The 15,665-nt window shown below is 36.6% G+C and overlaps 3 protein-coding genes across 6 annotated transcripts; 2 read left to right on the top strand and 1 right to left on the bottom strand.

The window, feature by feature from the left end:
• Positions 1–1,674: 1,674 nt before the first annotated feature.
• On the top strand, positions 1,675–5,803 carry Inos (Inositol-3-phosphate synthase). Its single transcript, XM_068290820.1, has 5 exons — positions 1,675–2,003; positions 3,800–4,498; positions 4,559–4,801; positions 4,982–5,449; positions 5,508–5,803. The coding sequence occupies exons 1-5, from the start codon at positions 1,875–1,877 to the stop codon at positions 5,667–5,669; spliced, it is 1,701 nt and encodes a 566-aa protein (XP_068146921.1). The 5' UTR covers positions 1,675–1,874; the 3' UTR covers positions 5,670–5,803.
• Positions 5,804–6,269: 466 nt separating this feature from the next.
• On the top strand, positions 6,270–15,564 carry Fa2h (Fatty acid 2-hydroxylase). Of its 4 annotated transcripts, none has more exons than XM_068289534.1 (4): positions 6,270–6,410; positions 12,573–12,946; positions 14,704–14,931; positions 14,992–15,564. In XM_068289534.1, the coding sequence occupies exons 2-4, from the start codon at positions 12,590–12,592 to the stop codon at positions 15,478–15,480; spliced, it is 1,074 nt and encodes a 357-aa protein (XP_068145635.1). In that variant the 5' UTR covers positions 6,270–6,410; positions 12,573–12,589; the 3' UTR covers positions 15,481–15,564. The 4 variants fall into 4 exon arrangements, with proteins under 4 accessions (XP_068145635.1, XP_068145634.1, XP_068145636.1 ...); XM_068289533.1 differs by lacking the exon at positions 6,270–6,410 and adding an exon at positions 9,140–9,210; XM_068289535.1 differs by lacking the exon at positions 6,270–6,410 and adding an exon at positions 9,296–9,463.
• On the bottom strand, positions 12,942–14,600 carry LOC137576423 (uncharacterized). The gene is given in 6 exon segments (XM_068289536.1): positions 12,942–13,241; positions 13,296–13,454; positions 13,515–13,701; positions 13,703–13,799; positions 13,859–14,282; positions 14,407–14,600. Coding segments are annotated over 6 exon segments (1,086 nt in total). The 5' UTR covers positions 14,453–14,600; the 3' UTR covers positions 12,942–13,068.
• Positions 15,565–15,665: the final 101 nt, after the last annotated feature.

Here is a 15,665-nt window from a genome sequence, read left to right as displayed (position 1 = left end):
ATATTGAGTTATACTTCTAAAACCTATATTTATATAGTATCCTTCTAATATCCTATATGTTTCCATATAGATGAAGTTGATGGATGATTTTCTTAGAAATTCTTGTGGAGCCTTTGGAACCTTTACAGAAGTTCAAGAACTTAATTCTATTTAGGAAGGGAACTTTAAACTATCTTTTTTTAATATAACATTAGGCAACCTCAAATACATATCAATATCAAGTACATACCTACATATATATTTAAGAACAGAAGCTTAAACTATGCATCTACCGTTAAACACTCACAGTCATACGGAGATTTTTAATCGGATGCACTTTCCATTTCAAACATTTTACCCTGATAAATCTCATATATGAATTTTAAGTATTTTAAAATCGGAATGCCCAGTTGTTCTTTTGACCTAATTAAGAGTTCTAGCTTTATTAAATAAATTAATATATTACAATATATTCATTATACATATGTAGCAAATACATAATTTTTGACAATGCCAATATGCTCTCTACGTCAAACAGGGTATTAGCTTTCATTTTGAAAAGAACCGTTCTCTTACTCTCTCTCTTGTGTGGGTGCTCTCTCTCAAATGCCGCCAAGTACCGGTGAAGTGCCGGTTTGGCACTGCCTCACTTCCATTATAGAATCTCGAGTGAAAGAGAGAGTATAAGGTAAAGGAAAGAGTGGGGACAGGGAGAGGGAACTTTCTAGCCTCTGCCTGGTCAATATATGTATGTGTGTGCTTAACACTTTGAAAAATTAAAAGTTACAATTTTTGTCCTCGTAGTTTTGTTTATTCATAATTTTTGTAAAATGCTAGTTGTGCTTAAGATGGAGCCATGGACGACACACACTTGAATTTGACCCAAACCCAACAGCCCGAACCCAAAGTTGATGCTGAGTAGAGATCAGAAGGAATATATATATGAATGTATATCAAACATATTCATATTCGAGTCAAATTCAATCATAAGTTATGAACCCGTGGTACGGCAGGGACAGATAGTTCATTTGTTACCCAAAGACCTTAAAGCTTTCCTGAGATACTACAGAGATTTTAAAAGATCTAAATATACATATGTGATAACTATTGCTATATGTATATAACCTATCTCTTTAAAAGTCCTTATTCTGAACCAACTTTGGAATTTTACCTCCGGGCAAAACTTGGAGAGAAGATCATTTTAATTATTTGTAATTTCTGAAAATTATGTAAATTTCTAGTCCAGACCCCTTGAAGAAACCCGTATTCGGAGTAAACTAATCTCAATTAACCCATTTTAAGAAATTCTACAAAATCTATTCATAATTATGAACAAATATCTTTCTTATCTATTTTGGAAATTCTAAAGAAACTACTTTTTCTTCTTGAGTTCAACAATTCTAAGGTATGTATGTATTTTCTGTTAAAAACAGATTTAATCAGGTTTTAGGGTTGAATTATAAAATCCATAACTTAAAATACGCTTAAAATATAGTTTAAAATTATGAACATGGCAAGAAATATGTTAAAGACACATAATTATAGGCTGAGGTCGGTTTTTTGAGTTGAGGCAGAATTTGATAACTTTGCGTTTTGCTCAGTGTAAAGCAAGTGCACACATACAACTACATTTTCTTAGTGCTCTCTTTGTGCCGGGCCATGGCATAAAAGCAGAACGTTCCCCACTCGTCCAGCTCATTAGTTAGCTAGCTCTTGCTCCAAACAGATGCCCAGAAGGCTGCTCCAGAACTGTGTGTCGGGACAAAGGGAAACGCAGAAGGAATTTCCACACCAAAACAAAACATACGCTAATTTATAAACAAAAAGCAAAAAAAAAAGAGTGTGGGTGTGAAAAAAAAGAAACACAAAGGAAAACCGAAACAAAGTGCGGAAAAATGAAGCCAACTAAGAATTCAACTTTGGAAATCATCTCACCGAAAGTACAGGTTGATGATGATTTCATTGAGACCCTCTATGACTATCACACATCCCAGGTGAAACGCACTGCCAATGGCCAGTTACAGGTGAGTGGAAATCGATTTAAAGCCAAAATAAATGCCACCAGTTGCATAAGGGGGCAAAAGAAACCGCCCAAAGAAAATAATCGGGCGGTGTAGTGTAGTTTAGAAAATTGATTTTTAATTTATTTTTTTGATGGTCCTTAGAATAATGAGACCTTTAAAACAATCATAAAAAACTCTTTCAAACTTAATTAAAGTGTTGTCACAATTAACATAATAATTTATTGTCCTTTAGCTTATTTCATATGCACTTTTCTCAACTGTTTATGAAAGGGGAAATTTTCCTAATTAGACCTACATCATAAATTCTAGATCATATAACTGATAAACAAGAAAAACTATTCGGCCGTTTAATGTGAAATGAGAAAATTTATTGATTAATTGCAAATATGCAAAAAACAAAAAAAAAAACAGCTGATAAACAGGAACCTGATAGCTAGATGCTTATATATAATCCCTACCTCTCCCTATATATATACATATCTACGACAAAATGGTGGTTGATTTCCACACATGCGGCGCAGGCGCCTCCTCCAACCATCCATCCATTCGTTCACATTGGATTCGATTTCAGTAAATAGACGAAAAATTATTTGTAACAATATTCAATTTCCCAGTGGCTGAGCCTCTGTTTACCCATCCACAGGGAGTGGGCGATAAGTTTGGCCTTGCCGCCTTCAAGCCGGGCTCTTTGTTTGCCCTCTTTCCTCCCACTACCTCCCTCTAACAGACACTTGCTGCATTTCTCATGTTCACGTTCAAGGTCAATGTCAGTTTCCATAGAGAAATTGAGGGACAGCGAGAGAGTGAGTAACAAGTTTAAGAGTTGGAAAAACCAATTCTCTCTTAATGTAAGGGAATCTATTCACCTAGAAGTGAAGCTTTTCATGTTAGTCATTAGATGAATTCATTCTTACTTATTTCATCGATGGTTGTTTCAAATGTTTTTTATTTGAAGTACAAAATCGTAAATCTTATCAAGAACTTATTAAAAAACTTAACGCTAACTTTTAAAAAATTGGTTTTCAAAACATTTACCATCTTTTAGAAACTTTCAAATTTGTTATCCTATAAAAAAATGTTCAGAAAAGGTAAATGCTTTGTTTTTTGATGTATTGTGAGTAGTAACAAATTTTTGAAGTGAGAAAGTTTGAGATTTTCTAAAAATTCTATATGTTTGATATCAATACTTTTAAAGAAGAGAAAGAGGCGAAATTCCTTAATTGTTTGTTATGTTAACTTCCAAATGGTATCCTTAGATCTGTCCTTAAGTTGTGTTGTGTCTACGAAAAGTGCAAGATTTGTTCAAAAATTTATTTAAATTACTAATTACTAAGTGCCTAGTTTCTCTTTAATAATATGTATTAAGATTTCATCCACGACAGCAGAAGATTTGAGTATAGTATCGATTATTTCACAGTTCATTAGATTCTCGCATGATATTGCTAATAAGATAATTTGAAAAATCATGAATGAACTTTGCCCCACCGACCACGTTGATAAATAATAAATGCGTTTTTTGTTGTCAGTTTTTGGTAATTTAAACAAAAAGAACAAAAAATAAAGAACACGTCGCGCCGCAACAGGTGCAGACGTTTAAAGAAAGAAAGACAAACAAAAAACTGTTGAACCGGCTTTTCGTTTTTTGTTACCGGCAAAAAAGGTAAACAAAAATCAGGCGATGGTAAATTATGTATGCTGGGGGGGGTGGCCCGATCAAAATGTGGTCTTATCAGCGTAGAATAATCTTTGATTTGATTTCGGGTTATTTTAAAGACTTTTGTTTGTATCTTTTGCAGGTGCACCCCGAGACGACCACGTTGAAGATACGCACTGGTCGTCAAGTGCCCAAATTGGGGGTCATGCTGGTGGGTTGGGGTGGCAACAATGGATCCACCTTAACCGCTGCCCTGGAGGCGAATCGCCTTCAGTTGAAGTGGCGCAAACGTACGGGGGTTCAGGAGGCGAATTGGTATGGTTCGATTACCCAAGCATCGACTGTCTTTGTGGGGTCTGATGAGAGTGGAGCTGATGTCTATGTGCCCATGAAGGATCTGCTGCCCATGGTGGAGCCCAATGACATTGTTGTCGACGGTTGGGACATTAGTGATTTGCATGTGGGTGATGCAATGCGTCGTGCTGAGGTCTTGGATGTGGCCCTCCAAGATCAATTGTACGAACATTTGTCCACACTCAAGCCCCGTCCATCGATCTATGATCCGGATTTCATAGCGGCCAATCAATCGGATAGAGCCAACAATATCATCAAGGGCACCAAGTGGGAGCAGTATGAGCAAGTGCGTCGCGACATACGGGACTTTAGACAACGCAGTGGCGTCGACTCCATCATTGTGTTGTGGACAGCCAACACAGAGCGATTTAGTGATGTGGAGAAGGGTCTGAATACCACCAGCCAGGAGTTGGTGGCATCATTGAAGGCCAACAAGTCGGAGATTTCACCATCGACCATCTTTGCCATGGCCAGCATTGATGAAGGGGTGAGTGGGGAGTCTTTTCCATCACCGAATCATCATCTAATCCTTTTCATTTCTTTCTAGTGCACTTACATCAATGGGTCACCGCAAAATACATTTGTGCCCGGGCTTATGGATTTGGCTGAGGAGAAACAAGTCTTCATTGCTGGCGATGACTTCAAATCGGGTCAGACCAAGATCAAGAGTGTTTTGGTTGATTTTCTAGTGGGCGCTGGCATTAAACCAGTTTCTATCGCTAGCTACAATCATTTGGGCAACAATGATGGCAAGAACTTATCTGCACCACAGCAGTTCAGATCCAAGGAGGTGAGAATATGACCTAAGCTTTAGATGCTAGGAGATCTGTGGATGTAAATTCTCCAGAAATTTGCCCCCAAAAGTATGCTTAGGTAGACAGATTTCTAAAATTTTAAATCCAAAGCATACTTCAGGGATCCAATTTCCACCATTTGATTGTTTTATGTTTAATAACTTGTTTTGTTTCAGATATCCAAGAGCAATGTGGTCGACGATATGGTGGCCTCCAATAACCTGTTGTATGCCCCGAATGAGCATCCCGATCATGTGGTGGTCATTAAGTACGTCCCCTATGTGGGTGACAGCAAACGGGCCATGGATGAGTACACCTCGGAGATTATGATGGGCGGACACAATACTTTGGTCATACATAATACCTGTGAGGACTCACTGTTGGCCACGCCATTAATTTTGGATCTGGTTATCTTGGGTGAGCTAAGCAGCAGAATTCAATTGCGTAATGCCGAAAAGGAGACGGCTCCTTGGGTATCCTTCAAGCCTGTTTTGTCGCTACTCAGCTATTTGTGTAAGGCTCCTCTAGTGCCACGTGGAGCTCAGGTGGTCAATTCACTTTTCCGTCAACGCGCGGCCATTGAGAATATTCTCCGTGGGTGCATTGGCCTCCCAGCCATTTCACACATGACCCTGGAGCAGAGGGTAAGTCATGGAGATTCCTCTTATGATCTCGAACTAACCCCAAGTGCTTCTCTCATAGTTTGATTTCTCAACCATCACAAATGAACCACCGACCAAGAAGACCAAACTATTGGCAGGTCAATCCTGCGGAGCTGCCCAACTGGAGCAAACATCCGACAAGTTGAAGGCCAATGGCCATACAAATGGCACCAAATTGTCCGCCAACGGCAATGGCTATTAAAGAGAAAGGGATAAAATCAATTATCTACATATATATACATTTGGAGAATATATGTTAACTACAAATTAGTTCTAAGCCTAAAATAATGAAATAAAAACTTTACCTACGAAATGTAAACATTTCAAACTCTTAAATTCTAGACTGAATTTTGTTCGAAATGTGCTTAAAGATACATCGACTTGAATCGAATTGAAAAATTATTAGTTTTTAATATGCGTAAAATTGAAAAAAAAAAAAATATTTGTTTTCATTAAGTTTCACGCAATTGGAATCTTTCTCCACCCACTTGACCCACTGGAAAGTCATCCATATGGCAATAATTTGTTTGCCATTTCGAATAATTTATTCAAATGACTGGGTTGAAAATGGCATAGAAATGCATAATACAAAAATTAGTTGGCCAACAGATGGAGATGAGTTCGGTTCATCGAAATATATAGTTAAAAAAGTGTTCCCAAATGATACTCAATACCGAGAATTGTGAAATTAAACAGGAAAAGCACATTAGCAATGAAAACGTGTGTGTATTTTGAGGCATTTGCATATCATTCAAGTTTATATATGCATGTATATAGACAACCACTAAACAGTATGAGCAGGAGTGGATTAGGAATTGTGATGTGATTCTATAATGTGATAGCGAAAAAGTATAAATAGAATAGATTTAGACGGTTATTACACTAGATAAATACACTTTTCCAGTTCGAGCAAAAAAGATTCGAAACACTGTGTGGCTTATAGGTATGTATTTGTTTAATGAGTTTTGAATTTCAGAATGAATTTGAATGTTATGACCTTTGAATTGTGATTTTTTAACACCACTTAAGTCGCACTCGAGCTCAATTTGGCACGCACTGCCCTTGGGAACCAAATACAACTGGCAAATCATATGCACACAAACCACGTGGTTGGCCAAGTCCTCCGTCTTAACATTGGATGGCGTTAAAAAGAAAAAAAATACCTCTTGCTGCCCATTCCCTAAAGGTTTCCCTAATGTGTAAAGTCGTTGTTGGTTTATATCAGAACGTCAAGGAACTTGTATGTAAATAAAGTTCCTAGGGGTTCCTAGGGACAAGTCATAAAAAAGAAGAAAACTGTCATTGAAACTTTTTGAGCATTCCTTAGGGGTATTAAAACTAAACTCTCCTAAAATCAATCAGCAGAATTAATGAATTAAATGTGAAGAAGTTTTAATAAAAATTTGATTTTCATTTGAAAGGCAAGCGAACATTTCGACTTTCTTCTTGCCTGTCTACGATTCAAAGTAAAGCCTAAAAGTAGGCAACCCATTTTTGATTTTCATTTTAAACAAAGAGCGCGTTTTAAAAAATGTAAGCACAAATAAACATTATTTAATGCGTTTGTTGACAATTTTTTTCTGAGTTCTAAATATATTTTTGCCATTGATAAGCAATCAAAATCAACTAACTCAGAGAAATGTAATTAGAGCTCATTTAAATAGACTTTTATTCCTGTTGAATTGGAAACTCAATATTTTCCTGATGGTGAGGCATTTGAAGCCTAGAAATTCCAACGTATTAATCCATTTTATTCATATTTATTGATGATAAGTAACTCATAAATTATTCATATTTCCCGTCTTTCATATTATCGCCATTATAAATGTCTGAAATGTTTACTATAGGTAAGTATTGTCTCACCCTGTGTGTGTGTGTGTGTGTGTGTGTGTGTGTGTGTGTGTGTGTGTTTGTGGGTGTGCGTGTGTGTGGTCTACTTTATGGTCACTAAGTAGATAGACTAATTACTTAGATGAAACTTTCCCGAGAAGCATTTGCAAACAAACAAAACATAAACCAAATGAACAGACAAAAATATTTATTATCCCTTTAACAAATTTATTGGAATTTTCTGTTTATACTTTGAAGATAAAATAGTTCATAAAGAAAGTTCTAAGTAATTTCTGACACAATTTCTTCACATTTCTAGCTAATAAATACAGATTTGATTAGTTTTTAGTTATTATATTTAGAGGATTAAAGGATTACCAAAACAAATAATATGGAACTCAATGTATAACCATTTTGAATAATTTGTGTGCCTCATCAGTTAATGATATATAATCTATTACCGAATTCATTTGGCCTATTGATAGATAGCTTCGTAGCAGACAGAAAAATGTAATCGATTGGTAATTAGAGTCAACTCGATCCCGATATCCTCGAATGATTTCAATTAGCTTCAATGGTTTGACCAACAAATGGAATGCCCCTTGGGAGACTAACTATATTGGAAACTACTTTAACTATCTGTGACTGAGACTAGGACGAGGTCAATGAGTGTGTTTGTAGTCATACGAACATATAATTAACCCAAAGCTAGCCACAGGCCAAAAGGCGTAGCCCCAAACACGCGGACATCACAAAGAAGAAGGCTTGGCTTGGCTTTGGCCATGTCAATGTCAAAAATTGTTGGCACAGGAGCTACGGCTTCTACCGTCTACTACTACTACTGCAAGCCTAGGACTAGGTGTGTATGTGGAGGACATAAATTTCAAGAAAAACACAGCCGAAAGGCGTGCCGACCAGAAGGGAGTGGAGTGGGCGAGAAAGATTTTGCCATGGCGTGCACAAAATTTGCTAATCTCTTGTCATATAAGTGATGGGAGGTTGGGCACAAACTGTTTCTCGCGGTGTACCCAGTGAAGAAGTGACTTGGCTTTAGTGGTTAGATGAGGTACCATTGGATGCCATAGAAGTGCTTAATATATACCACAACTAAACTGTCCAGGTTAATGCATTATAAATTACATATATAGAGTTTAAGTAAACTCGCCGTCAGAAGTGATTTATTGGATCAAACATACACAATTTTCGTATATTGGACACTAGCATTATGAATCATATGTATGAATCATAATACTTTAGGAACCCACTCTTGTGTGTCTTGTACCCGCATTGATTAGTGTAGATGACCAATTTAATTAAACACTGATTAAATGCCGCTTGTTGTACGATCACGATTACCAACAATATTGAGAACATTATAGCCAATGCGAGTATATATGTATGTTATGGTACTATAAAGCACCGAGTTGGCTTGGCTTGGCTTATCTTTATCTTCAAATATTCACCACTTGATATTTCGGCTTGTAAAACCAGAGAAAATAGAACAGTCCATGCGTCCGTTCGTGCGATAGTGACTAAAAATTTAGATATAACCTGGTTGATAACACGGTACTAAGGGTGTGTGTGTGTGATGGGCATAGGTTTGTTGTTTTCCTTTTTGTTTTTGGATGAGCCTACATACTTTTTTGGTTTTATCTTATCACTTCTATGTGTGTTTCTCGCTCTCTGTCTTGCCCACATTGACTCTGCTTAGCCCATTTATTATAGCGGCAAAACTACCCAACCGGCATATATATATATATTGAAATATATAATTCAAATACTAGTAATACTATCTAAGCAGAGAAAAAGAGACGCTGACGCTGGCATCGCAGTCGCGGTTTAATTCGAACCCATTTGAAGTTGACTGCCAACGCATTTTGTTCGCAGTTCGCAGTTGCTTTTCATTGCGTGCGGTAAGCGAGAGACATCACCTTTAGCAGGTCACTAACTCAAATTACGTATACGTCCCGTGTGCTCTAAGTGGGGAGAGCTCCTCACATACATATATGTATATATTTTGTCTTGGGTTTCCTTTTTAAATAAATAATCATACTCGAGCAATTTACCTGGCCAAGTGCAGCAATTTAAATGAGAACTGCCTTTTCTTTCTTATGGTCCTAGTGTTTGACTAAATCATTATATCCGCAGAGTGGCGCGTAATTTGCGGTAGGTTGGACAATTCAATTTTAATCAAGGACATCAGTTTAATGAAATAATGACAGTTTTCATAAACATTATGTGAGCTTGTGTGAAAATGTATACAAAATTTAAAAGTCCTAGAAACTCTGTGTGAAAAAATATGACTTTAAATGTTTTGAGAATTGCTTCTGAAGTGGAAATCGAAATCTTAAACTTAACATTTAAAGCAGTGGCTAATATTTGTTATTCTTCGCCTTCTTTGAGTAATCTCTAATTTGGCGCCAAAATTCTTGATTTTCATGCTGATGTGCTTAAGCTTAAAGCAATTTCAATTGTTAGTCATATTCAAGACTATAAAACTCTAATAACGTTTCGTCAGGGCTGGATTCAAAGGGCCTTCACAAGACAGGAACCAAGGATGTTAAGAATGCAAACCAGATTGTCTTCGTTTTTGAAGACTTTCTAAAAAGATTTCCATAAGTTTTTTAGGTGTCCCTCCGATTCCTTTGGAATACTATTTTAACCTAAGTTTCCACTGTCCTTAATTCGACCCTGTGTGCCCCCAATGGCATTAACCCATATGTCACACCTTCTTAGGAACTTTCTAACATTCTTCATAACCAAAAATGATTTCTAATGCCAAGGTAATCTGTTCTCGAATTCAGGTAGTGGGTTAAGGTTCAACCACGTTTTCAAGAAGGTCAAACGAACAATTTTCTTATGCCATTTGTTGTCACAACTCAATAATCTAAAACTTTTTCAAACGTTTATTATGAAAATGCGATATTTTTGTCATTGTAGATAAGAATTTAGTTCGTATAATAAAACAAAATTGTGATTATATGTATGACTTAACCAAAAACGAAAAAAAAAAAAAAAACTCATGCAACTAACCGATTGCAATAATGGAAATTTCTTTTGAAAAATTGTGTTATTTGGAAATTTTTCAATAGAAATCTCCCACACACCTTACGCAGTAGATAAGATGACACATCTGATAGTTGGCAGACAATTGACACGCCTTGACCATATCCATATGTATGTATATATAATATTAACCGACTCTCTGTAAGTCTGTGAAATGACACGAACTTAAACTGTATAGATAAAAATCAATCAAACATGTTGAACATTACAATAGAAGCCATGTAAACACGAATAGTCTCTTCATATGTGTATATATGAACCTATTCTATTTAACCAAAAGGTGATATAAATCAACAAAATATTGATAACGTGCAAGGGTGACGCTTTGGATGAATCATCGTCCTAATATTCCTGCTCCCAGCTATCCTATCTATGTACTATAATTATCTCTGTATGTATGTAAAAACTATGTCTATATCTTTATCGGGCGGACTTTGACAAACGAGTGCCGAAAATCCCTGCATTAAACTGGTTGCTCAGATAAGTTCTGTATACCCTCGATTTTATATTTAGTTTGCAGTTGAAGTCTACGTTCAAATTGGCGCGTAGACATCGATCGGTTAGTAAGGCCAAGAATGAAACCCTTTGTCCTCAACTGGAGGGAATCCACATCTGTCTTGGAATGCAATGCCAAAGTTGACTTGACCTGCATAGCAGATGTGAGAAGTAATCATTCAATGCATTGGCTCACATATGGTGGGTGGTGGGGTGTGGGTGGTGATGCAATTACCTATGCAATTGCTGGGCTAGCATGTTCTCTCTATTTCAACTATAATTATACCACTTAATTACACAATTATAAAACTCTTGAATTCTATTTTTTTATTGCCTTGAAAAAATCATAAATCAATAACCATTAATGATAGTAAAGATTGTGTGTGTGTGTGTGTATGTAGTCGAAATCCTGATGAAATTTCTAACTAAACACTTGAAATGCCCAACCAAAATGTAGAATCATAAATCTTTAAAAGATAAATCTGCATAGTTTTGACTCAAAATCTTTGATCTAATTACTAACTCAATATGTTGACTTATTCAACCGATGAACAAGTTCGTTTATTTAATCACTTGTTTACTCACCTACTCATCTTTTCATCATCAAAAGATCCTCGCTGAACTATGTACATATATTAATAAAAGATATCTTTTATTTTAGTCATAATAAATTGGTTAAATATGAACAATTGAATGAGTCAAAAAACAAAAAGTTTATTGATCATATGTAATTAATCATTTATTGAAGGGATATTCTCAATAAAAATTATTTGTGTTTATAATATGTACATATTTATTAATATACTATGCGTCACCAAGTCATATATACATATATTAAATTGTATTACTTAATGCACTTACTTAAAATATAGTTAAAGTTCATCGATGCACCCGATACTCCATACTCTTCACGAGTTTTACATGAGAAAATTAGCAATCCATTCTAGTGGATTCTGTCTATAAGGAGCATCCTAATATACAATATGTTTTTTATTAACAAAGTTAAGATTAAGTCTATTCGCATACAGTCGAAACTCGGTTCAAGAACAACGAACGACCAACTAAAAATGTGGAAACCTTGCATTTGTCTGTTCTTATCAACGAAACAGGGGAATTTCCAAATAGATATTATAGTACTACCCAGTGTCACCTTTTAGTCAAATTGCCAAATTGTGATCGTTAACCGACTTCCCATTTCCACAATTCGCAATAGACCTAGAAAAGATTTCAATTTAAGGTAAATAAATGTTGGTTTAGAAAAGTTTTTTTTTAAAACATAATGAATTTATAAAAATTTATATAATTTTGAAATTTCAATCTTGATGGTGTGGAACAGGCCTTGAAAAAATTGTTCAGTATCTTCGACTGTAGTTCATTATTCTTAAGTACTTAATAAGAACACACACTTTTCATACATATATTATACAATTATAAAATCAAATTGTAATTCGATACAAATTTATCTTGATATTTTTGAAAATTAATTACCGAAAATTAAAAACCGAAAAATATCTAGAAAAAAGTTAACATGGAAAATAAAAATATAAACCAAAAGCAACAACTGTTGAATGTCATGTCTTACACGTCCGGCATGCGATATTTAATGAAATTAAAAAGTTAAGCATCATCTGGCATCAATTTGGAATGCAAAAAAAAAAAAAAAAAAAAGAAAAAAAAAAAACTAAAATGAACATTTTCCGCATTTGAATTGCAGATTTGAAAGCCAACGAAATGGATTCAGTTAACGACAAAATGTCATCGAAAGATAAATTTATTGTGAAATATCGCCAACAGTATTATGATATATCGCATTTTCTACATAAGCATCCAGGTGGTATTAATACACTGAAGGGATTAAATCAAGGTGATATGACAGCGCGATTTATGAAAGCTCCGCCACATTCCGATGCGGCAATGTATCTGATGCAGGAATATAAAATAAACGACCAGGATGTGGACACCAATGGAAGTGGCAAGACCAGTGTAAAACGACGGCATGTGGCGGAAAATGATGGTGTCGAGCTATTGGAACAGCCGAGCAATCAGAAAGAGGATAGGAATAATAATCAATTGGATGAGAGCATGGAGGTGAGTGGGAAACCATTTATATACTTTGTTTTATGTAAAGTCTCAGATCTTAAAAATTATAATACAAATACTACGACTAGAGCTTCAGGCTAAGGCACAGAGTTAAAAGCCACTTCAGTTAGTCAAAGTTGATGAGCTTGCTGGCTAGGAATGTAGACCTTGGGTTTGGAATAAGTGCGGATTTCTTCCTCAACTGTGGCCAGTTCTTTGTCAATCTCTGCCTTTCGGGTACGTACACGCAATGTTTGCGTAGTCATGGGCATGTGATTTAGTTCATTCACTAGACTATCAAAACCTAGAAAGCAGAAAATTCTTTACAACTTGCATTCGCTATGACCAGCTGACTTACGTTTCTGAGCATTGTTTAGGTTAGCTAGACGATCCTGTTCGCTGAGGACTACATGACCACGGGGACAATCCGGATCACGGGCATCAGCACGCAATTTGGCTTCGGCCTTGTCGCGTTTTTCCCTTTCCAAGTACCGCGGTAGACGCACATCATCGCGAGCTGATCAGAGAGAGTAATATTAGGTTTCATTAAAGTACCAATTTTACCTCCTCCACTTACCGCCCAACTTGTGTTCTCGGCGCCTTGATTTATTTGTTATGGTTGTGATGTTTGACACAGAGCTAGTTATGGTGGCCCTACTACGCGCACTTAATGGCTGGGCCTCTTCGACATCCAAATGGTTAATGGTTTCCAGTTCATCCATTGGATAGAGATTAAGGTGCTTGTTGCTGCTAGAGGAACGGGGGGGATAGCGGCAATTGGTCTTCTTCATCATCATGGTATTGATTAAATCCTCTATAGTTGTGGTCATCACTTATAAGAGATCGACCATCAATACTACATCTGCAAGAAAGAGAAAATTTATCAGAAATCAAAACGTGTTTTTATTAATTTATGCTCACTTTTTCAAGGCCTTGGTAAGATAAATTTCATCTGTAATATCTTCCGTTTGTATGCCTATGCTGGTGGAACTTCTTTGGCTGCCACACGACTGACAACGTCCTTCGGGAGGAGTTGCTGCCTCGAAGATTTCTTCGGGCTCGCTTGCTTTAGGCACAACTACATCCAGATGTTGCTGCGAACGAAAGTTACTATGGCTGCGTGCTAGACGTAGTTGTTGTTGTTGCTGTTGTTGCCTTGTATTCGTAGTTGTTTGTCGCTCCTTTTCTCCCTTCGTCTCTCGCACTTCTGAGGCAGTACGACGCAGTGGTTGCATCCACTTGGGACGAACTGGCTCCTTGGCGGCCAATTTTTGTGTGGTAGCTTTCTCCAGGGAACGCAGATTTATTTTATTCTCCTTCAGGAAATTGCGCCCTTGTGTGGCTCCTAAAAAGAGGGAGAAAAACACAAAAAAAAAAAAACCAAAACAAATTAGCTCCTTGCGTTGTCTTGGAGAATGTCAGGGCCAAGAGATGGGGTACAAGTTGTTTGCTTAGCTAAATAAACTTACGCGGCACCGAAAACATGCCTCTCAATGTGGGTATTGGATTTGACATAGGGCCGCTACGACGAGCAACAAACTGAACACAACAATTGAAAAGGAAATTCGTTTTAAAACTCCAAAAGTACTACAAATGTTAACTACGTATTTTCCTTTTTTTTTGAATCTTGCGACAGCAATTCGAATGCGGCCTTGCCAGAAACAAAAACGTATTTTCCGCTGAAGTTATCGTTATCGATATAGTGATGGGAAATATTCAAAACCGTGACTAAGTGATTTTTTTTTACAATTAATCGTATTTTTTAGCATTTAGTGGATTGGTCCAAAGCAATGTTGCCCCAAATAGCCAATATAACGGAACACTATGATGAGTGGGCACACAAACCTGTAGACAGACCACTGCGATTATTCGGACCCTGGTATCTTGAAATGTGTACAAAAACCCCTTGGTGGGTCGTTCCCCTTTTCTGGATACCAGTGATTATACAATGTGGGTGGCAGGACTTTTACACTAGTTGGCATGATGTAAATCAGGTTGGTATTCAAAGAAAGGCTTATAAAATAAATTGAGTTAAGTTATTTTTATTTTTGCAGCTGACTGTGCTTTCTGCATGCTTCTTATTTGGTATACTTTTGTGGACATTTGTTGAGTACACATTGCATCGATGGGTTTTTCATGTGAAGCTGACTAAGAATAGTGGTCCTTGGATATGCACTTTTCACTTTTTAATTCATGGTTTGCATCACAAAGTGCCCTTTGATTCAATGCGTCTGGTTTTCCCGCCTCTTCCTGGTGCAGTGCTGGCATTCATTATTTATTTGCCCTTGAGCTTTTTCCTTTTTAATCCTCGAGTCGTGTTATCTGGGGCTTTATTTGGATATCTGTGTTATGATATGATGCACTACTACTTACATTATGGGAATCCATCGACAAAGCATATGGTGCATATGAAAAGATATCATTTCCAACATCACTTTTCCCATCAAGATCTCGGCTACGGGATCAGCAGCCCTTTATGGGATGTGATATTTAAAACACGTATACATTTGCGTAAATTAAGATATCAATTGCGCTGGTCATAGCTCTAATTGATGTAATATAAATTTAAATAGACCATAAGTAATAAAGATAAGATTGAAATTATTTGCTCTGCGAGTGACTTTAAATCGACAATATTTGAAACTGTTTCTCCGATTGCGTTTGCCTCGATAACTGTGAGTTTTCGATCGATCAGGTGGCATCTCTTTCAATTATCGATAACATTAAA

Source organism: Drosophila tropicalis, unplaced genomic scaffold, assembly GCF_018151085.1.
Source record: "Drosophila tropicalis isolate 14030-0801.00 unplaced genomic scaffold, ASM1815108v1 contig_593, whole genome shotgun sequence".
In the NCBI taxonomy this organism is placed as follows: domain Eukaryota; kingdom Metazoa; phylum Arthropoda; class Insecta; order Diptera; family Drosophilidae; genus Drosophila; species Drosophila tropicalis.
This window is presented reverse-complemented; position numbering and strand designations above follow the sequence as displayed.

Bases quoted from the DNA above. Each gene is read 5' to 3' on its own strand.
- Inos (XM_068290820.1), top strand. From the start codon at position 1,875: ATGAAGCCAACTAAGAATTCAACTTTGGAAATCATCTCACCGAAAGTA. The intron at 4,499-4,558 runs GTGAGTGGGGAG...ATTTCTTTCTAG, and splicing joins TGGCCAGCATTGATGAAGGG to TGCACTTACATCAATGGGTC. The intron at 5,450-5,507 runs GTAAGTCATGGA...CTTCTCTCATAG, and splicing joins ACATGACCCTGGAGCAGAGG to TTTGATTTCTCAACCATCAC.
- Fa2h (XM_068289532.1), top strand. From the start codon at position 12,387: ATGGAAAATAAAAATATAAACCAAAAGCAACAACTGTTGAATGTCATG. The intron at 12,475-12,572 runs GTTAAGCATCAT...TTTGAATTGCAG, and splicing joins ATATTTAATGAAATTAAAAA to ATTTGAAAGCCAACGAAATG. The intron at 14,932-14,991 runs GTTGGTATTCAA...TTATTTTTGCAG, and splicing joins GTTGGCATGATGTAAATCAG to CTGACTGTGCTTTCTGCATG.